General features: G+C 36.7%; 1 protein-coding gene across 2 annotated transcripts in view; it reads right to left on the reverse strand.

Moving 5' to 3' along the window:
• PTPRO (protein tyrosine phosphatase receptor type O) overlaps positions 1 to 22,459 on the reverse strand; it is a 244,928-nt gene that overhangs the window by 80,970 nt on the left and 141,499 nt on the right. For both annotated transcript variants that reach the window (XM_061205025.1, XM_061205026.1), the window contains exons 4-7: positions 15,406 to 15,558; positions 13,313 to 13,756; positions 11,343 to 11,504; positions 7,648 to 7,844 (exon numbers count right to left, since the gene is read on the reverse strand). In XM_061205025.1, coding sequence (XP_061061008.1) covers positions 7,648 to 7,844; positions 11,343 to 11,504; positions 13,313 to 13,756; positions 15,406 to 15,558 — 956 coding nt within the window. The remainder of the gene's footprint in view (positions 1 to 7,647; positions 7,845 to 11,342; positions 11,505 to 13,312; positions 13,757 to 15,405; positions 15,559 to 22,459) is intronic.

A 22,459-nucleotide genomic window follows, 5' to 3' on the forward strand; every position in this document is an offset into this window, starting at 1 on the left:
TAGAAGAAGCTTTTGTCAAATTTCAACACCAATTTATGATAAAAACTCTCCAGAAAGTAGGCATAGAGGGAAACTACCTCAACATAATAAAGACCATATATGACAAACCCACAGCCAACATCGTTCTGAATGGTGAAAAACTGAAACCATTTCCACTAAGATCAGGACCAAGACAAGGTTGCCCACTCTCACCACTCTTATTCAACATAGTTTTGGAAGTTTTAGCCACAGCAATCAGAGAAGAAAAAGAAATAAAGGAATCCAAATTGGAAAAGAAGAAATAAAACTGTCACTGTTTGCAGATGACATGATATTATACATAGAGAATCCTAAAGATGCTACCAGAAAACTACTAGATCTAATCAATGAATTTGGTAGAGTAGCAGGATACAAAATTAATGCACAGAAATCTCTTGCATTCCTATACACTAATGATGAAAAATCTGAAAGAGAAATTAAGGAAACACTCCCATTTACCATGGCAACAAAAAGAATAAAATACCTAGGAATAAACTTACCTAAGGAGACAAAAGACCTGTATGCAGAAAACTATAAGACACTGATGAAAGAAATTAAAGATGATACAAACAAATGGAGAGATATACTATGTTCTTGGATTGGAAGAATCAACATTGTGAAAATAACTGTACTACCCAAAGCAATCTACAGATTCAATGCAATCCCTATCAAACTACCAATGGCATTTTTCACAGAACTGGAACAAAAAATTGCACAATTTGTATGGAAACACAAAAGACCCCGAATAGCCAAAACAATTTTGAGAAAGAAAAATGGAGCTGGAGGAATCAGGCTCCCTGACTTCAGACTATACTACAAAGCTACAATAATCAAGACAGTATGGTACTGGCACAAAAACAGAAATATAGATCAGTGGAACAGGATAGAAAGCTCAGAGATAAACCCACACACATATGGTCACCTTGTCTTTGATAAAGGAGGCAAGAGTATACAATGGAGAAAAGATAGACTCTTCAATAAGTGGTGCTGGGAAAACTGTAATAAAAGAATGAAACTAGAACACTCCCTAACACCATACACAAAAATAAACTCAAAATGGATTAAAGACCTAAATGTAAGGCCAGACACTATAAAACTCTTAGAGGAAAGCATAGGCAGAACACTCTATGACATAAATCACAGCACGATCCTTTTTGACCCACCTCCTAGAGAAATGGAAATAAAAACAAAACTAAACAAATGGAACCTAATGAAACTTAAAAGCTTTTGCACAGCAAAGGAAAGCATAAAAAAGATGAAAAGACAACCCTCAGATTGGGAGAAAATATTTGCAAACAAAGCAACTGACAAAGGATTTATCTCCAAAATATACAAGCAGCTCATGCAGCTCAATATCACAAAAACAAACAACCCAATCCAAAAATGGGCAGGAGACCTAAATAGACATTTCTCCAAAGAAGATATACAGATTTCCAACAGACACATGAAAGGATGCTGAACATCACTAATCATTAGAGAAATGCAAATCAAAACTACAATGAGGTATCACCTCACACTGGTCATAATGGTCATCATCAAAAAATCTACAAAGAATAAATGCTGGAGAGGGTGTGGAGAAAAGGGAACCCTCTTGCACTGTTGATGGGAATGTAAATTGGTACAGCCACTATGGGGAACAATATGGAGGTTCCTTAAAAAACTAAAAATAGAACTACCATATGACCCAGCAATCCCACTACTGGGCATATACCCTGAGAAAACCATAATTCAAAAAGAGTCATGTACCACAATGTTCATTGCAGCTGTATTTACAATAGCCAGGACATGGGAGCAACCTAAGTGTCCATCAATAGATGAATGGATAAAGAAGATGTGGCACATATATACAATGGAATATTACTCAGTCATAAAAAGAAACGAAATTGAGTATTTGTAGTGAGGTCGGTGGACCTAGAGTCTGTCATACAGAGTTAAGTAAGTTAGAAAGAGAAAAACAAATAGCCTATGCTAACACATATATATGGAATCTTAAAAAAAAAAAAAAATTGTTCTGAAGAACCTAGGGGCAGGACAGGAATAAAGACGCGGATGTAGAGAATGGACTTGAGGACATGGGGAGGGGGAAGTGTAAGCTGGGATGAAGTGAGACAGTGGCATGGACTTATATATACTACCAAATATAAAATAGATAGCTAGTGGGAAGCAGCTACATAGCACAGGGAGATCAGCTTGGTGCTTTGTGACCACCTAGAGGGGTGGGATAGGGAGGGTGGGAGGGAGACGCAAGAGGGAGGAGATATGGGGATATATGTATATGTATAGTTGATTCATTTTGTTATAAAGCAGAAACTAACACATCATTGTAAAGCAATTATACCCCAATAAAAATGTTCAAAAGAATATTGAATCACTATGCTATATAGCTGAAACTAATATAATATTGTGAATCTATTATACTTCAATAAAGAAATGTAACAGCAGTTAGCACTTTGCAAGGCTACTGTGACCCAATAAAATAATGTTGTAGAGAACATCTCTCATTTAGATGAGCTCTTCTACTGTTGTTTTTAAAAGAATCTTCTAGCTATGGGAAAAATACCATATAGAGAAAAGTAGTGTGAACAGACAGATGAGTAAAATGTTTATTAATATTGAATGTTGGCATGCATAAGAATTGATGCTTTAACTAATAGGTTAAGAAATGTGCTGCTTTGCCCTTTAGTGCCTCTGATATTTTAGACAGTTCTGCTTAGTGGAACCAACACAGGTTCTCTATTAGACTGCCTGAGATCAAATCCTGACTCCACACCTTGTAAGCATGGGAATTTATTTGTAATTTTTAATTTATTTATAATTCTTACCTTGACTTCCTCATTGATAAACTATAGGTAACATACCTAGTAGAGTGTTGGGATCCTTAAACTAGAGTATAAATAAAGTTAACTCTTATTACTCATTAACTTTTTGGCATCTAGAGTACCTAAAATTGTAAAATTGCTACAGAAAGGAGCATGAATCAATGAAGAAGAATATTGTTGACAACTTACCTATGCTGTAAGTTTTTTGTGTCTCATCATGATTTTAAGAATAAACATAGTTTTGGTTATATGATATAAATGTTAAACTTCTCCAATACTAAACAATAATTCTACACAGTAGAAATTGTATAATTTGAACTGGTACAACTTGTTCTACATGTAAGTAAGGAAACAGCACACCAAAATTTCTTTTCCAATAACTTGATCAAAATAAGATTAAACTGAGTTAATAAATGAGCATTTCCACCTTTTCTTTCCTATTTACACTCATGTCAGTATTTCTTGCCCATGTTTTAGAATTTTGATTCTCCTGGAAGCCATCTAAACAAAGTTTGACATCTCATCTAATAGAGCATTTCCTGAAGAGACAAACTACGCACAAGAACACAGATATTTTGCAGAACTAACAGTACTGTTTTATTTCTTTAGAATGTATTTTTAAGTGATAAAACTAATAATGATCATTGTAAAAATTGCTCACACCATAGAAGAGCAAATGAAGTCAATTGGAAGTCTTTCTGTGCTCCTCTCACCATTTCCCACTTTTTGGCAGGCAATCTTCTAGGCCCTCCTTGATACATATATACATAAATAATATGATATTGAACCATATAGGTATTATATTATCGACATTGCTCCAAACTTTTCTTTTACACTTCACAAACATTGTAGACATGTGAACATACCTGCAAATCGAACCTTGCTCATTAATCACTCATTTAGAATATTTAGAATAACACAGAGTGTAGATTGTTTCAGGGTGATGTTAAAGTTTCTTTGGTTTGATAATATTTTAGGCAGTTGTTGATTTTAATTATTCAAATGACTTCCTGGAATCATAACCACTTAAATATACTCCCATAATAAATTCATCTTAGGAAAATTACACTGCCTTTTAAAAAAATAAGAACCAACAATGTGTGTATATATTACACTACTAAAAAAATGAGAAGGCAAATGATATTGCACATGACCTTGGTGACAAATTATAAACTAATTTCCCCCTAATTTTTGAATATTTGCTGAGCCACCTATATCACTTCTATTCCTTCATACCTTTTTATTTATCCTGGACTTATTTAGGGGGGGACTGGAGGTGGGCAGGCGAAATGCTCCTGTATGCTACTTACTAAATAACATGTGCTTTATTCTCTAGAAGATTACTCCACACTCCTCCCCTAATTTTCACCCCATCTTTGCAATCCAATACTTTCTCTCTCTCATTTCTGACTGGCTTAGTCTCCATTCCAGAGAATTTGGTTCAGCCTAATGTACCTCCAGCTAAGCACCAGTCCTATCCCTCCTCAGCTAAAGAAATAAAAGGAAAGATGTACCACAGAACATAGGAAATATTTGATAGACTGTTAAATAACGAGGTTAAACTAGATGATGGTGAGAGTTCCTTTCAGTCTGAAATGGTCTTATTTCTATATTAGGTGATCCTCTTTCCATTAGCCCTTTCTGTGCATTTATTACAGTTACTCTGCTTTCTACAGAGAACCTCTAGAACCTCTTTATCTTCTTGCCTTGATACAAAAAGTATTCAGTTAGGTTTGCATAATAATAAAAGTTAACAATCTGGTGCACACTACTATGTTCCAGACATTGCATTAAGCATCAAGTCCTTTTATCTTTGTTGTTACAACTCTATGAGGTAGGATATGCTTCTCCTTACATTACAGATTAAGACACTAAGATTTATAAAGGAAGGGACTCAGAGCTGGAAGCTGTCAAAATTGGGTCTGAAACCCAAGTCTGTTTAATTCTAGAGTCTATGCTTTTAGTCAATACTCTTGACTCTATCAATATGAGCGGTGAGGGTGACCTTCCCCTAGTGTATCACCTGCAATCCGCCAGAAACAGCACTCACCTGGAAGTCAGATCACTTGAGCTGGGGTCTCAGCTCTGATACTGATCAGTTGTGTGACTTTGGGCAGGTCTTTTAAATATTCGGCCTCTTAGCTCTATCATTTCCTCTTTTGTAAAGCTAATAGATCGATTGGTCTTTCTTTCTGATTTAGTCACTTAGTTATCATACATTCCTATAAGTTGTCACCAAACTTTTATGGACCAAGCAGATCACATATAAAAATAAATGTGCATCCATATATTACGTGATGCTTCTTAATTCTGAAATTCAGGACTGTGTGTGAGTCTTTGGAGAAAATGCCAGAAGCACACTTACTTCAAAGAATTGACTGGGTCCTTCATATAAAACTGATTGAGAACTGGCTTTATGTTTAACATATCAACATAGGTTTATTAACGGATAGCGCTACAGTGGTTGTTAGAAGGGTTACATCACAAAACTCCCTTTTCCATGAACATTTGCTTATAAACTCACACACAAAACAGAAACCAGACAGGAAGAACATATACATAATGAGGACAAATTCAAATTAAGGGGTACCAATGCACCTACATGGAAGGCCAGACTCTAAGCTTCATGAAATCAAGGTTCAAATCAAATTTGTTCTTATTTCTAGCATCTCACACAGGACCCGCTAGAACACAGAAATCAATCAAGCTGTGGGGAGGAGCAGGGGCAATAGTGACGAATCTCATGAATGATCTAAGTAATCGATACAGCAATGATCCTGTGGTACAGGTGATGAGATGATGGTAGAGAAAAAGTAAGGAGAATGGAAGTATAAGAGAGTGAAACATTATGATTAATTATTCATCTGTGTTTGGCTTTGGAATCACTCTTATTTTTGAGCTGCGTTTTGAATTTTCTGTTTACCATAACACCGTACCACTGACTATAGAACTAAAGAAATGTTATTATTTTTTTCTTTCTGGATAATGCTTGCTTCAAGAAATAACCTAAGTCAGACCAATCCTGGCGAGAATGTCTTCTGGATTCCTTTGATTAATGGGTACATGAATCTAGGCTAATTTTTGAGATTTTTGCACTGATGTTTCCTTCTTTGAAAATGTGTGTTTGTGTGTGTGTGTGTGTGCGTGTGTAATGACGATGATGTAATAATAACACAATCCTCTTGCAGTAATTGAGATAACACCTAGCACAGTGGTCTAGTTCCCACCCTCCACTTCAAATACTGGCCTCCTTGCCTATAATCCTTAACAGCTTCATGTCTACATTTCAAGAAGCCATTGTCAAAGTGCACTTAGACCAGCCTTTTCTGGTTCATTTATAATTTACAATATCTATTTATACTTTTAGCCTTTGGCTTCTATGTTAAGATACGTAACTTACACATTAGGTGAAACAAGAAGAACCACACCTGAGAGCAGTCAAGTTCTAGGTCCTGTCCTGCAGACACGACACATTTTCTATTAATGTAGAGTCAGTCATGCTGCATACCCTCAAGGAAGGAAGCTAATAAGCTGCTCAGAGAGCTGTGATTACTAGTTAAACTGTTTAGCATATTTACTCATTAATTCAAGCCGAGAGATAGCCTCATCTTCAAGTTGGGCTTATCTCAGCACTCTAAGGCTTTCAAGAGCTCCAAAGGCTGTGATTCCTGAATTCATCTTATTAATTTAAAATTTTTCACTCTTTGAATTACACTAAATGCCTAATTTTCATGGGATAAATGGAAACACTCTAAACAGCTTTCACACAACAAACATCTTTTTTGACTGCGTATTATATTTCCAGTGTACTCCACACAAATTGATAATTTAATTTTTTCCCTTTAGGCAAGAAAATACTGTGTTTGTAAGACACCAAGAATCAGTACCTTTGATCTTATGAAAAAAATAAATCCAGGTGTTAGGAAAACAGGACTGGGCTCCAGGATTCCTGTGGGTAGTTAGGGCATCTGAGGGCAAAGTCTGCTCTGGGGCCCAGGCTGGTGGTTTCATTCAGGACTGATGATTGGGCGTGGTGTTCATTCCATAGCCACGCCCAGAACTACTGATTCCCATGTGTTTCCACTTGCCCCTCCCACTCCCTTGTGCTCAGCTAACTCTTATTTATCCTTCAAAACTCTTCAGTTATGATTAGTGAGGGGGTAGTTTTTCACTTTATGTACTTTAAATTTTTGACTTATTTTTTTCAGTGAGCATGCCTTATTTTACAGTTAAAATAACAAGAAACAATGGGAAAAAAATAAAACAAGCAAACAAAACCTCCCCCAAACCTTCTGCTTTGTTATCTCCTCCATTGGAGGAAGTTCTGAGCAGTTTCCAAATCCCCTTGCCCCAATCCATATTTATTCATGCCCTCCTTTCTGCGAGCTCATATGGCCTCTCGATCATTTACTTTTAGCCTAGGCCTTATTTTATACTCTGCAGTAATTATATGTTCACTTACCATTGTTCTCACTAGATTATAAACTCAGCAAAAGCAAGATGTGTAAGAATTGTCTAGATCCCCACCATCTATCCCAGTACCCGGCACATTGTAGATGTTCAGTATATTCTCTTGAATGAGGAATGAAGTAAAAGGAAGATGGTAGTTCTAAGAGGGAAAAGGAAGGCGACTGTGACTGAAGAGCCTCGTGCATTGATTTCCTAGCTCCTCCCCCACTCTTGGTAACACTGCCAGGGATGCACCCGGGAGACCTCAGCACAGCTTCTTGCCATTGGCGGCCCCCTTGCATCCCCCGCGAGGCTGGGCTGCAGGAGGTGAGTGAGCCAGTCTGCCCTTCCATTCCTTTACCTGAGTACAGTACTGCTTTTCCAGCCTCTGGCTCTCCTTTTGTTTCTGGCAGGTGAGTGACACCACAGACACGATGGTGCTGTTGTAGTTTTCTTGGGAAGACGTCCAGGACATCAAGGCAGTGGTTGAGCTTAGAACGTGGACACTCACATGCTGGGGCTTCTCAGTGAGTTCTTCAATCCACTCTCCTGAAGGACCTGGACATCAAATCAGAGCACAAGGGAGGTTTCACGCTGAGCTGGTTGAGGTACAAGATTGTAGTTTTAAAAATCATGTTGTTTCCCTTTTGCCCTTACAGAGATACTCCAAGTAAGACTGGCAGCCGGGTGGGCAGGTCTTTATATTCTCTGCTTAGCTCCAGTCTCCACTGGGTGACCTCCCCATTGACCTAAGCAAGAGCCTGGCAGCAGCAACCAAACCAGTTCTACTGAGAGACAGAAGCTCCACTTCAGTTGTTACGGTGCCTCTGAGATTATTCTGGTAAATTCTTCACCAGAGAGAATTTACTTCTCTTTTAACAAACAGTATGTGTGGCAGTGTGGCATTTCATGAGTATTTATAATTCCTTTGCTGTTAGGATCTTCAGTCTCTGGAAATAATTATGTTGAGATTCAAATTAGCCGCTACGACAATCGTGTGAAAATTTTAAATTTGGTGACAGCAGGATCAAAGAGGCAGGGTGTGACTACCTTAGAGAAGAAACAGGCAACAGACGGGCTCAATTATAGAAGCTGGCGGAAACCTGGCTGATAATTTGAGGACACGGTGGGCTCCTGATTATAAAATATCTCCCTGAAAGTGCCCGCCATTAGCTTTGTTCTCTTAAATTTCCAGAGTGGTTATTAGCACAGTGCCTGACACATCGTGAGGACCCAAGAAATGTTAAGGTGATTCTTATCTCCTGAAAGTCACTGTTAAAATGCAAATGTGCAACTTCTTTTATTTGCTTAGTATACATTTCTCAGTTCCCTCATAGGAAGCTGTATTCCTGGAGCCCGGGAGAGGGGAAGGAGCAAGTTGCTCTGTTGGGGAGGGCAGTCCCAGGCTCATGGTTAATTGGGCAAGGGAAAAAACAACAATAAAAATGATAATAATAATGATGATGGCAAAGAGTTGTAGGACTCACTGCGTGCCAGGCTCTGTTTTAAGTTTATATGTGTTTACATATTTTAATCCTTTAATTTTCTTAACTAACCTATGAGATAAGTACTAGGATTGATTTCACTTTCAGATGAGGAAACCGAGGCAGAGATAGCGCAAGTAGAGCTGGGATTCATGCACAGGAAGTCTGGTTCCAAAATCCATGCTCTTAACCCCTGCATGAAACTTCCTGGATCACTATGAAAGAGTGAAAAGCATGGGTCTGGAGATAGGAAAGTTGGCCCCAAACTCAGTTTTGCTCATTATTAGCGATGCATGCTTGGGCAAATGACTTAACTTCTCTGAATCTCAGTCATTGCATCTGTCAAATGGACAAATCATAGAATGTTAGGATTGAAAAGGACTTTAGAGTTTCAGTGCCTTATTTTACTGATGAGGAAACTGGAGCCCAGAGATGTGAATGAACTGCCCAATGTCACAGAGCTAGTAATGTTTGGGAACCAACCTAGAACTCCTGTCTCCTGGATTGGGGCTTTGTGATAACTTATCATGATGCTCTCTGATTAGTCTACTTCACAGGACTGTTGATGGGATCAAATGAGATTATAACGTGTTAGAGAACTATCTTATGTGAAGTGTTATTACTGTTATGATGATTACTGGGGTAGTGGGGGCATGGAGAGAGAAGGTGGAGGGAGGCAAAACGAATCCACTCACTTAATGGCTTTACATTAGGACTGACCCGATAATCAACCCAAGGTAATAGGTCACTGCAGGCTCCATGGAAATGGACTTTGCTATTAAACATTTCTAGAGTCTGATTCTTCTTCTGACACCAATTCACTAAACTTTCTGTGACTCTATTTTTTTTCAAGTGAAAAACGGGGATAAGAGAAATATTCCCTTCATGAGGCTATTGGGAGACTAATGTAAATTTCTACCTTAATTTTTATCTCTGAGTAAAACCTTCAAAACTACACAAATTCAGTATCCTTTTAAAATCAAAGGCATATACAGAGTACACCTGAATAACTCATTACCACAGAACATCATATCTGAAGCTCTAAAAAGATTTTTATTGGCAGAGAAATAGCAAAATTTCTAGTGCCCTATATTTTCCTAGATGAACATTAATATGCATCTCTTTGAAATAATCATATGTTTGAGCAATTCTGACACATCCTCAGCAGCTCTGGTCAACTGGATACTCTAGGAACAGGGCAGAGTGCTTGACACTGGAAAGTGGTTCAATAAATATTTGTCAAATGTACAACAGAATTAACAAATAAGCAAAGAGTTTAACCCCAGCCTAGGGTTTTGTAATTTGGTATGAGAAGCAGGATGTACACAAATAAAATACATCTAGAAAAATACCACACTCAGATCAGCTCTGTATTTTGTCTTGTGCACTATGAAACACAGTAGAAATTCAGAGAAGGGAAGAGCTAATGGCCAGAAGAGTTGTAGGAGTTTTCCTGGAACTTGCAGTGGATCTCTGCTGGCAGACAAGGAAATCTCTGGGTTAATGAAACATATTTAGCCTCATGGGAAGAACTGGATACTAAACTTTGCTCTCATTCTCAAGTGATGTCACGTCAAAGATTGCCCATAACTGAAAGACATGCAAGGCAATCACAGATATTTTTTTCTGCATGTTCAGTGGATATTTCAAGCCTTTTCACCAGTGATGACATTTTTGGTTTCTTAAGTAAAATTGTTATGTGGGATATTTTCAACATTTTTAAGCTGCTAAGTAAACTGATCTCTTCTCTCTGCCCTCCTCCTCTTTCCCCTGTCCATCTTTTTGAGGATCATCTGATGAAAGGTGGTAATTTGCTTTTGAAGGAGGAGCTAGAGAATGGTGACCCTCCTTCTCGGAACTCAGTTTTTATCCATTCCCTTCTGGTTCTTCTTTCTGCTGATCAGAGGCACAGTTAACTCCTGATAAGCTAGGAAACTGATTTTTGGCTTCTAAACTTCGGGTAAGCATAGTCAGATTAGCAAAAAACATTACATACATACACTATTTGTGTAGCTTTTAGAGGCTAGTCATTGCTCTGCTATTATCCCTGATGGAATTGGTAGAAGATGCCCTAAGACTTGATACTGGAGTATTCATGATGCTCTAGCTTAGTCTTGTGTTAACTTTTGGAGACCACCTAGGTCTTACTACACCTGAATCTCTCGCTTTCTTTCAAGCTCCATAAGCTCAATACTCTAATGAGACTTTTCACACAGACCAACAATGTCAATTTTCACTATGGCTTCGAACAAAAGTCCTCTTTCCCAAACTATGTGTTCATGTCCTTGGAGACTTTGTTATCACTAGTGTGGAAGGTCAGTTTAATAAATGTTCGACTATCACAATAATTTAAAAATATCCTCAAGTTAAATCCCTGGGTAGGTTTGCTACTATGAAACATACATATATTTTCCTGCTGTCAAAATCTCATGGATCCGGGCCTCTCATGATCTTGAAGAATTCTCAGGGTCTCTAAGGTTTGATGAATAATTGATGCTTGAGCATCATTAATCTCACCAGTTCCATTTTCCTAGCTCCTCTGTGAGTGCAAAATAATCTCTTTGGTACTTACTGATATAAAAACTGAGTGATCTTGCTGACTGGCTGCTTCGAATTTCACAAGATCCTGAGGAACTGAAGGTCGTAACAGATAACTTATATTTCCCAGGCTCCTTCAGTTCTGCAACAAATTCGTGTGCCTCTTCATCCACTGTCAAATATTCAGTAAAGTTTTCTAAATCATGTATGAAAAAGAGAATATATATGAACTGATATCTGGAACAGCCTTGGCTATAGTAGTCAATTAATTAAAAAAAAAGTATTTGTTTTATTTTTCCTCCTTCCTTTTGTCAAGTTGAATTATACCTCTAAAATTACTATTAAAAAAGGTGACTAAGAGTTCAAGTTATTTTTTACAATAGTTTTAAGTAACCAAATTAAAATATGGTGCCCAAATCAATAAAACTAGGGATGGATATATACTGCATTCTTACATACTGTTAACCAATAAAATTATATACACAAAGTAGAAGTATAATGTTAGGAAAAAATAGCAATAATCAACGTTCTCATTTGGATATAAAGGATTAAAAAAACAGTACCAAATGTTGTATAAGTTCTTTGTGGTAGCATTAAATATCCATAAGTGTTTATTTCTATTCATAAGTTTATTTCTATTCATAAGTGATTATTTCTATTTAGAAATAATCCTCTGGATATATTTTTCTGACACTTGTAATATTTTTGCTTCATTGGTTTGCTTTCAGAAATTTTAAAAGTAAAAATGATTTTTGCATTGCTTCAAAGTCCACCTCCTGCTGCTTATTCATTTGAAGTTGTTATCATTTGGTGACTATAATAGCCTTCAACACAACACACCACAGTCAGATAAAAGCATGATTGAACCTTCATGGAAATAGGCATTACAAAAAATTATGAACTATAAGACCCTATTTTCCATAGAATATATTGAGGAATAGAAAAATAAAAGCTAGAATAAGGGAACTTTTTTTAATACAAGTAATTTCAGGCAAATGTTAAGAATTTTGACTCAAATAATTGGAAATTACAAAGGATTTCAATGTTATATAATATTTGGGTATGGTTGATTGCTCTATACTCTAGTATAGAGGAATTCACAGATCTTGTATTTCATTCTATTGAATAAAATGGGGGCAAACAATATGTCATATATAAGACTGAATGATTTGAATACCTTATCCTATAAATAAGGCTGTCAATTTAACCTCAGATTTCGGCAACTTGACAACTTTTGCTACCCAAGCTACTAGACTGGAAAGCATAAAACAAAACAAACAACAAATAACTATGAAAACCTACCAAACAACAATTCACATATGATTCATGATTCAAATTTACTGAATGCTGTGGCCTTGCCTTTCATAAATTAGTGAGTTAAATATAAAGAATAACTCTCAGTTGCTAAGTGAATACAATATATAATATAGTAGCTAGAGTGGAAATACCAGTTGCGATGTATTTTCTATTCTACTACCAGCTTCTCTTTGGGAAAATGTGAGTGGTGCTGGTTCCAGGGGGCACCTGCTAAGGGGAATAAGAGTAGCTTGAGAAGCAGGACACAGGTTTGATACTCTTGGGAAAGTAGCCAGGTTGTCAGCAAGATTGTTTTGCTTCATGCTTCACAAATTTGTGTACAGGAAAACAGAATATTTCTCCAGGATATTTTGTAATTTGTGATGGTTAGAACCTTAATTCAAAATCTTTCCAAATATAAAGTTTCCTCAGTGGCCTGGGGTATGTGAAATGTCAGGTAATGAAATGTATACAGTTGCCTTGCAATGTATGAACTACCCAAACTGGATTCTGACCCAATCTGTTCATTTTTGTTTTCTGGTTTCAGTCTGCATTGGATACTCAATTAAATTCTTCCTTTTCTTTACCATCTTTCTTTAGATATTAACTGTCTACCATCAGGCTTTCTTTCTAAATGTAATTTTTAAAAGTTTCAATTTCCTTTCCTTTGCACCATTACTTATTTCCTCTGATTTCCTATTACTTTACCTTCTCTTTCCATGTGGATATGGAACCCATCAAATGCAGTGGGTGGTTTTGGTGGTAACCAACTCAATATCATTTGGACAGGGAAAAAAGAGAAAGAACTGGTCGTCGATTTCTCAGTCTCACTGAGTGTATTGTTATTTTCGTATTCCACGGGAAGAACACTGACAAATTCATCTTCACTTTCAGGAGTCGCAGATGCACTGTCCCACCAATATGGCTGGGATGTCGTTTCGTAGTCACTGCTGTTAAAATCAGGCCAACCAGAAGAAATGTTGCCAGAGGGAATTTCAGGAGTGTCATCAGTAAAATGGAAGAGTTTGTCTTTTCCCATTGTATCTTGTGATCTCATGAACGATTCCTCTGGGAAACTGCCACTCTGTTCTTCCCAGTTGTTTTTGTTCAAGTTTACTATACGAACTGAGATATTTTGAGGAGGATAAGGGGCTGTAAGAGAGAGAATTATCATTTTCAAGTATTTTTAACTATTATAATGAATACTTAATCTATTAATGAGTCAAACATACAAGCAGATTTAGAAAGTAGAGTTTAGTTTTACTTTTACTGTATAGATAATTTACATCAAGAGCAAGTGTGGTTTCAAGTACACATACATCTAAGATTTTGTACACAATGTGCACACATTAGCTTATCACCAGTCACACTTCAAATATTGATACATTAATTCGTGATACTATGCTTGTTCAAGTGGTGATTTAACCACTTCCAAAGTAGAGTTACATACATATTTTTCAGCTTATCACAATCTCCTTTTTTAAAAACTGAGTCTCTGTCACTAGATCTTTCTTACAAAAAAAACAACTATCGTGTTTTTATAGCTATCAAGATAAAAATACTCCCTATGACATAGCTGCACTTAGGAGAGTTAAATGTCTGAATTGCCTTCAGAAACAATAACATGCATGTTGGAAATATGGCTTCACTCCTCATCTCTCTAAAATAAAAACTATGCACACAAAATGAGTTTATGAACTATGGAATCATACTTTTGTAGTGGTAGAAAATTATGAAGGCACACTGCATGGTCTCTACCTGCAAAAGATTGTATGCATCCTGCAAATAGCAGCTCGACTCTCACCTCTTCTATGAACTTCTAATAAAAATTAATCTCTCCCTCCTTTGTGCTGTTATATAAGTTTGTACCTCTTTAATAATATTTATTATTGCATTCTGCCTTGTATGAGTGCCAGTAGTACCTCTACCATTTTTGAGAACAGGGAACCATCTCACCAGACTTTGTCTTCATCTCTCCCAGTACTTTAAACATCTCCCAGGTAAAAGATGCTCAATTAGTTTCTTTACTTGAATAATGAAAACTACAAGTAGAATCTTAGATGTTGATGTGAGGTGAATAAAATTTAGCTGAAATATTTTCTTTGCTTTGGCCTAATTAATGAGAATTCAGATTTTTTCAACACATCTTAGAATTTCAGAATGGCAGGGTCTCAGAGGTGATCTATTATAATACATTCCCAATGTTTGTATGAATTGTGTCTCCTGCATTCCTATTGAATACTTGAGGACATTAGGCATGAAAAAATATCAGTCGTATTGGTATTGGCAATGGGTATTTAGTATGTGTATGTTTATATTACCGATCCATTCTTCCATCTACCTACCATCTATCTATCCATCCATCCATCCATCCATCCATCCATCCTATGATTGTGCTTCATATTAGTGATGCTACTAAAATTAATAATCTGATAATCTGTAGTAGAACCTCTCACATCTGCTCTTCTGTCATATGAATATTTTGTCAGGTTATAGAATAACTGATGTGCACTTGATCCAGTTAAATTACTTAATTATAACTTTTGGTAGTATCACACAATTTTTTTAATTCAAAGATTATAAATCTATGATTTCATTGACATATTTAAAATTTTTCTTATTGAATATTTTGCTCACTTCCTTTTACATTGATAGAAAATTTGTTTTAGGTTACTAAAATACATATTTATTTTCTTTCTTAGCTCTGGAACAGAATTTTCCTTAGAATGATAGAAAGTATATATATAACAACATATAATTTAATTATTTTTTCACTAAATTTGATTCTTTGGAAGACTTACCAGTTCTGTGCTGTTTGGGTTCATGACTGACACCGCTGTACTCCACAAGAGTGCTTTTATTAAAAGTTGCCTCAGATACCAACTGAAAGGTGATATTACTATAACATATTCCTGGCAGCCAGTGATTGAATACTGTTTTTCCCTTAAAGAAATCTGAGAAGAAAAAAACAATTATATTAAAATTTCAGTTTCCTAAATGCCACACACTTCTAGAAAGTTCTGAACAATTATGACTAACTATCCATAAAATAATATTTCCTGCAACTTCTGGCATGGTCAGTAATAAAAAATTGATATAAGGCTAGAGATGAAAATTTGGATTTTTTTTGACACAAACTGAAAGGCTTTTTTCTGCAAGAATTGGATACAATTGGAATTAAAATTTTATTATAAGAACATTTGGTGTATTAAGTGGAGAAGATAACATATAGAAATTGTAGAGATTAAGTTTCTGCTAGCCATTTACTTTAAGATAAAAACCCAAGGTATTTTGCCAATTTACGACTTAGGAAAAAATAATTTTACAAGAAATGTTTTCACTAGTCTCACTTGTAGAATATAGCCTATTTTAAAAATAAAACAGTTTGTCTGTCATTTGGCAGATAGGACCTGCTTGAAAAAAGAAGAATTAAATTAAATTCAAATTCAAATTCAAATTAAAAATTTGAATTTTATTTGGAAAACATTTTATTTGGAAAATAATAATAAATTAAAAAATCCAATCCAAGTTAGAAAGAAATGAGAGAAACAAAAAGTACCACTTATTGAATGAAAAACCAAAAATAATTTTAAATTAATTAAATTTAAAAAGAGAGCATATTAATTAACTTATTTTTAAACTCATGGCATTTAGCTCAACAAAAGTTTCAGTGACTACTTTTCAATTATTTCTGAACTTATATTTGCAGGTGATCAAAAAGCAAATAAGGGGAGGGAGGGGCAAGATGGCAGAAGAGTAAGACGCGGAGATCACCTTCCTCTCCACAGATACATGAGAAATACATCTACACGTGGAACTGCTCCTACAGAACACCCACTGAACGCTGGCAGAAGACGTCAGATCTCCCAAAAGGGAACAGACGCCCTCAGGCGACCTACATGCAGAGGCGGGTCCAAATCCAAAGCTGAACCCCGGGAGCTGTACGAACAAAGAAGAGAAAGGGAAATCTCTCCCAGCAGCCTCAGAAGCAGCGGATTAAAGCTCCACAAACAACTTGATGTGCCTGCATCTGTTGAATACCTGAATAGACAACGAATCATCCCAAATTTAGGAGGTGGACTTTGGGAGCAGGATATATTAACATTTCCCCTTTTCCTTTTTTTGCGTGTGGATGAAAGGCTCTTGGTGCTCCAGCCAGGCATCAGGGCTGTGCCTCTGAGGTGGGAGAGCCAACTTCAGGACACTGGTCCACAAGAGACCTCCCAGCTCCACGTAATACCAAACGGCGAAAATCTCTCAGAGATCTCCATCTCAACATCAAGACCCAGCTTCACTCAACGACCAGCAAGCTACAGTGCTGGACACCCTATGCCAAACAACTAGCAAGACAGGAACACAGCCCCATCCATTAACAGAGAGGCTGCCTAGAATCATAATAAGGCCACAGACACACCAAAACACACCACCAGACGTGGACGAGCCCACCAGAAAGACAACATCCAGCCTCATCCACCAGAACACAGGCACTAGTTCCCTCCACCAGGAAACCTACACAACCCACTGAACCAACCTTAGCCACTGGGGACAGATACCAAAAACAACGGGAACTACGAACCTGCAGCCTGTGAAAAGGAGACCCCAAACACAGTAAGATAAGCAAAATGAGAAGACAGAAAAACACACAGCAGATGAAGGAGCAGGGTCAAAACACACCAGACCTAACAAATGAAGAGGAAATAGGTAGTCTACCTGAAAAAGAATTCAGAATAATGATAGTAAGGATGATCCAAAATCTTGGAAATAGAATAGACAAAATGCAAGAAACATTTAACAAGGATGTAGAAGAACTAAAGAGGAACCAAGCAATGATGAAAAGCACAATAAATGAAATTAAAAATACTCTAGATGGGATCAATAGCAGAATAACTGAGGCAGAAGAACGGATAAGTGACCTGGAAGATAAAATGGTGGAAATAACTACTGCAGAGCAGAATAAAGAAAAAAGAATGAAAAGAACTGAGGACAGTCTCAGAGACCTCTGGGACAACATTAAACGCACCAACATTCAAATTATAGGGGTCCCAGAAGAAGAAGAGAAAAAGAAAGGGACTGAGAAAATATTTGAAGAGATTATAGTTGAAAACTTCCCAAATATGGGAAAGGAAATAGTTAATCAAGTCCTGGAAGCACAGAGAGTCCCATACAGGATAAATCCAAAGAGAAACACACCAAGACACATATTAATCAAACTATCAAAAATTAAATATAAAGAAAACATATTAAAAGCAGCAAGGGAAAAACAACAAATAACACACAAGGGCATCCCCATAAGGTTAACAGCTGATCTTTCAGCAGAAACTCTGCAAGCCAGAAGGGAGTGGCAGGATATACTTAAAGTGATGAAGGAGAAAAACCTACACCCAAGATTATTCTACCCAGCAAGGATCTCATTCAGATTTGATGGAGAAATTAAAAGCTTTACAGACAAGCAAAAGCTGAGAGAGTTCAGCACCACCAAACCAGCTTTACAACAAATGCTAAAGGAACTTCTCTAGGCAAGAAACACAAGAGAAGGAAAACACCTACAATAACAAATCCAAAACATTTAAGAAAATGGGAATAGGAACATACATATCGATAATTACCTTAAATGTAAATGGATTAAATGCTGCCACCAAAAGACACAGACTGGCTGAATGGATACAAAAACAAGACCCATATATATGCTGTCTACAAGAGACCCACTTCAGACCTAGAGACACATACAGACTGAAAGTGAGGGGATGGAAAAAGATATTCCATGCAAATGGAAATCAAAAGAAAGCTGGAGTAGCAATTCTCATATCAGACAAAATAGACTTTAAAATAAAGACTATTACAAGAGACAAAGAAGGACACTATATAATGATCAAGGGATCGATCCAAGAGGAAGGTATAACAATTGTAAATATTTATGCACCCAACATAGGAGCACCTCAATACATAAGGCAAATACTAACAGCCATAAAAGGGGAAATCGACAGCAACACAATCATAGTAGGGGACTTTAACACCCCACTTTCACCAATGGACAGATCATCCAAAATGAAAATAAATAAGGAAACACAAGCTTTAAATGATACATTAAACAAGATGGACTTAATTGATATTTATAGCACATTCCACCCAAAAACAACAGAATACACATTTTTCTCAAGTGCTCATGGAACATTCTCCAGGATAGATCATATCTTGGGTCACAAATCAAGCCTTGGTAAATTTAAAAAAATTGAAATCGTATCAAGTATCTTTTCCGACCACAACGCTATGAGACTAGATATCAATTACAGGAAAAGATCTGTAAAAAATACAAACACATGGAGGCTACACAATACACTACTTAATAACGAAGTGATCACTGAAGAAATCAAAGGGGAAATCAAAAAATACCTAGAAACAAATGACAATGGAGACACGACGATCCAAAACCTATGGGATGCAGCAAAAGCAGTTCTAAGAGGGAAGTTTATAGCAATACAAGCCTACCTCAAGAAACAGGAAACATCTCGAATAAACAACCTAACCTTGCACCTAAAGCAATTAGAGAAAGAAGAACAAAAAAACCCCAAAGCTAGCAGAAGGAAAGAAATCATAAAGATCAGATCAGAAATAAATGAAAAAGAAATGAAGGAAACAATAGCAAAAATCAATGAAACTAAAAGCTGGTTCTTTGAGAAGATAAACAAAATTGATAAACCATTAGCCAGACTCATCAAGAGAAAAAGGGAGAAGACTCAAATTAATAGAATTAGAAATGAAAAAGGAGAAGTAACCACTGACACTGCAGAAATACAAACGATCATGAGAGATTACTACAAGCAACTCTATGCCAATAAAATGGACAACCTGGAAGAAATGGACAGATTCTTAGAAATGCACAACCTGCCAAGACTGAACCAGGAAGAAATAGAAAATATGAACAGACCAATCACAAGCACTGAAATTGAAACTGTGATTAAAAATCTTCCAACACACAAAAGCCCAGGACCAGATGGCTTCACAGGCGAATTCTATCAAACATTTAGAGAAGAGCTAACACCTATCCTTCTCAAACTCTTCCAAAATATTGCAGAGGGAGGAACACTCCCCAACTCATTCTACGAGGCCACCATCACCCTGATACCAAAACCAGACAAAGATGTCACCAAGAAAGAAAACTACAGGCCAATATCACTGATGAACATAGATGCAAAAATCCTCAAAAAAAAAAAAAAATCCTCAAAAAATACAAGCAAACAGAATCCAACAGCACATTAAAAGGATTATACACCATGATCAAGTGGGGTTTATTCCAGGAATGCAAGGATTCTTCAATATACGCAAATCAATCAACGTGATACATCATATTAACAAATTGAAGGAGAAAAACCATATGATCATCTCAATAGATGCAGAGAAAGCTTTCGACAAAATTCAACACCCATTTATGATAAAAGTCCTGCAGAAAGTAGGCATAGAGGGAACTTTCCTCAACATAATAAAGGCCGTATATGACAAACCCACAGCCAACATTGTCCTCAATGGTGAAAAACTGAAACCATTTCCACTAAGATCAGGAACAAGACAAGGTTGCCCACTCTCACCACTATTATTCAACATAGTTTTGGAAGTGTTAGCCACAGCAATCAGAGAAGAAAAAGAAATAAAAGGAATCCAAATCGGAAAAGAAGAAGTAAAGCTGTCACTGTTTGCAGATGACATGATACTATACATAGAGAATCCTAAAGATGCTACCAGAAAACTACTCGAGCTAATCAATGAATTTGGTAAAGTAGCAGGATACAAAATTAATGCACAGAAATCTCTTGCATTCCTGTATACTAATGATAAAAAATCTGAAAGTGAAATTAAGAAAACACTCCCATTTACCATTGCAACAAAAAGAATAAAATATCTAGGAATAAACCTACCTAAGGAGACAAAAGACCTGTATGCAGAAAATTATAGGACACTGATGAAAGAAATTAAAGATGATACAAATAGATGGAGAGATATACCATGTTCTTGGATTGGAAGAATCAACATTGTGAAAATGACTCTGCTACCCAAAGCAATCTACAGATTCAATGCAATCCCTATCAAACTACCAATGGCATTTTTCCCAGAACTAGAACAAAAAATTTCACAATTTGTATGGAAACACAAAAGACCCCGAATAGCCAAAGCAATCTTGAGAACGAAAAATGGAGCTGGAGGAATCAGGCTCCCTGACTTCAGACTATATTACAAAGCTACAGTAATCAAGACAGTTTGGTACTGGCACAAAAACAGAAATATAGATCAATGGAACAGGATAGAAAGCCCAGAGATAAGCCCACGCACATATGGTCACCTTATCTTTGATAAAGGAGGCAAGCATATACAGTGGAGAAAAGACAGCCTCTTCAATAAGTGGTGCTGGGAAAACTGGACAGGTACATGTAAAAGTATGAAATTAGAACACTCCCTGACACCATACACAAAAATAAACTCAAAATGGATTAAAGACCTAAGTGTAAGGCCAGACACTATCAAACTCTTAGAGGAAAACATAGGCAGAACACTCTATGACATAAATCACAGCAAGATCCTTTTTGACCCAGCTCCTAGAGAAATGGAAATAAAAACACAAATAAACAAATGGGACCTAATGAAACTTAAAAGCTTCTGCACAGCAAAGGAAACCATAAACAAGACGAAAAGACAACCCTCAGAATGGGAGAAAATATTTGCAAATGAAGCAACTGACAAAGGATTAATCTCCAAGATTTACAAGCAGCTCATGCAGCTCAATAACAAAAAAACAAACAACCCAATCCAAAAATGGGCAGAAGACCTAAATAGACATTTCTCCAAAGAAGATATACAGATTGCCAACAGACACATGAAAGAATGCTCAACATCATTAATCATTAGAGAAATGCAAATCAAAACTACAATGAGGTATCATCTCACACCGGTCAGAATGGCCATCATCAAAAAATCTAGAAACAACAAATGCTGGAGAGGGTGTGGAGAAAAGGGAACACTCTTGCACTGTTGGTGGGAATGTAAATTGATACAGCCACTATGGAGAACAGTATGGAGGTTCCTTAAAAAACTAAAAATAGAACTACCATACGACCCAGCAATCCCACTACTGGGCATATACCCTGAGAAAACCATAATTCAGAAAGAGTCATGTACCAAAATATTCATTGCAGCTCTGTTTACAATAGCCAGGACATGGAAGCAACCTAGGTGTCCATCATCGGATGAATGGATAAAGAAGATGTGGCACATATATACAATGGAATATTACTCAGCCATAAAAAGAAATGAAATGGAGGTGTTTGTAATGAGGTGGATGGAGTTAGAGTCTTTCATACAGAGTGAAGTAAGTCAGAAAGAGAAAAAGAAATACAGTATGCTAACACATATATATGGAATCTAAGGAAAAAAAAAAAAAAAGGTCATGAAGAACCTAGTGGCAAGATGGGAATAAAGACACAGACCTACTAGAGAATGGACTTGAGGATATGGGGAGGGGGAGGGGTAAGATGTGACAGGGTGAGAGAGTGGCATGGACATATATACACTACCAAAGGTAAAATAGATAGTTAGTGGGAAGCAACCGCATAGCACAGGGAGATCAGCTCGGTGCTTTGTGACCACCTAGAGGGGTGGGATAGGGAGGGTGGGAGGGAGGGAGAGGCAAGAGGGAAGAGATATGGGAACATATGTATATGTATAACTGATTCACTTTGTTATAAAGCAGAAGCTAACACACCATTGTAAAGCAATTATACTTCAATAAAGATGTTTAAAAAAAAAAAAAAAAAGCAAATAAGGTCCCAATTATTAATTTGCAGATAATCTGTTTTCATTGAAAATAAA

The sequence above is a fragment of the Eubalaena glacialis genome, chromosome 11 (assembly GCF_028564815.1).
Source record: "Eubalaena glacialis isolate mEubGla1 chromosome 11, mEubGla1.1.hap2.+ XY, whole genome shotgun sequence".
Lineage (NCBI taxonomy): Eukaryota > Metazoa > Chordata > Mammalia > Artiodactyla > Balaenidae > Eubalaena > Eubalaena glacialis.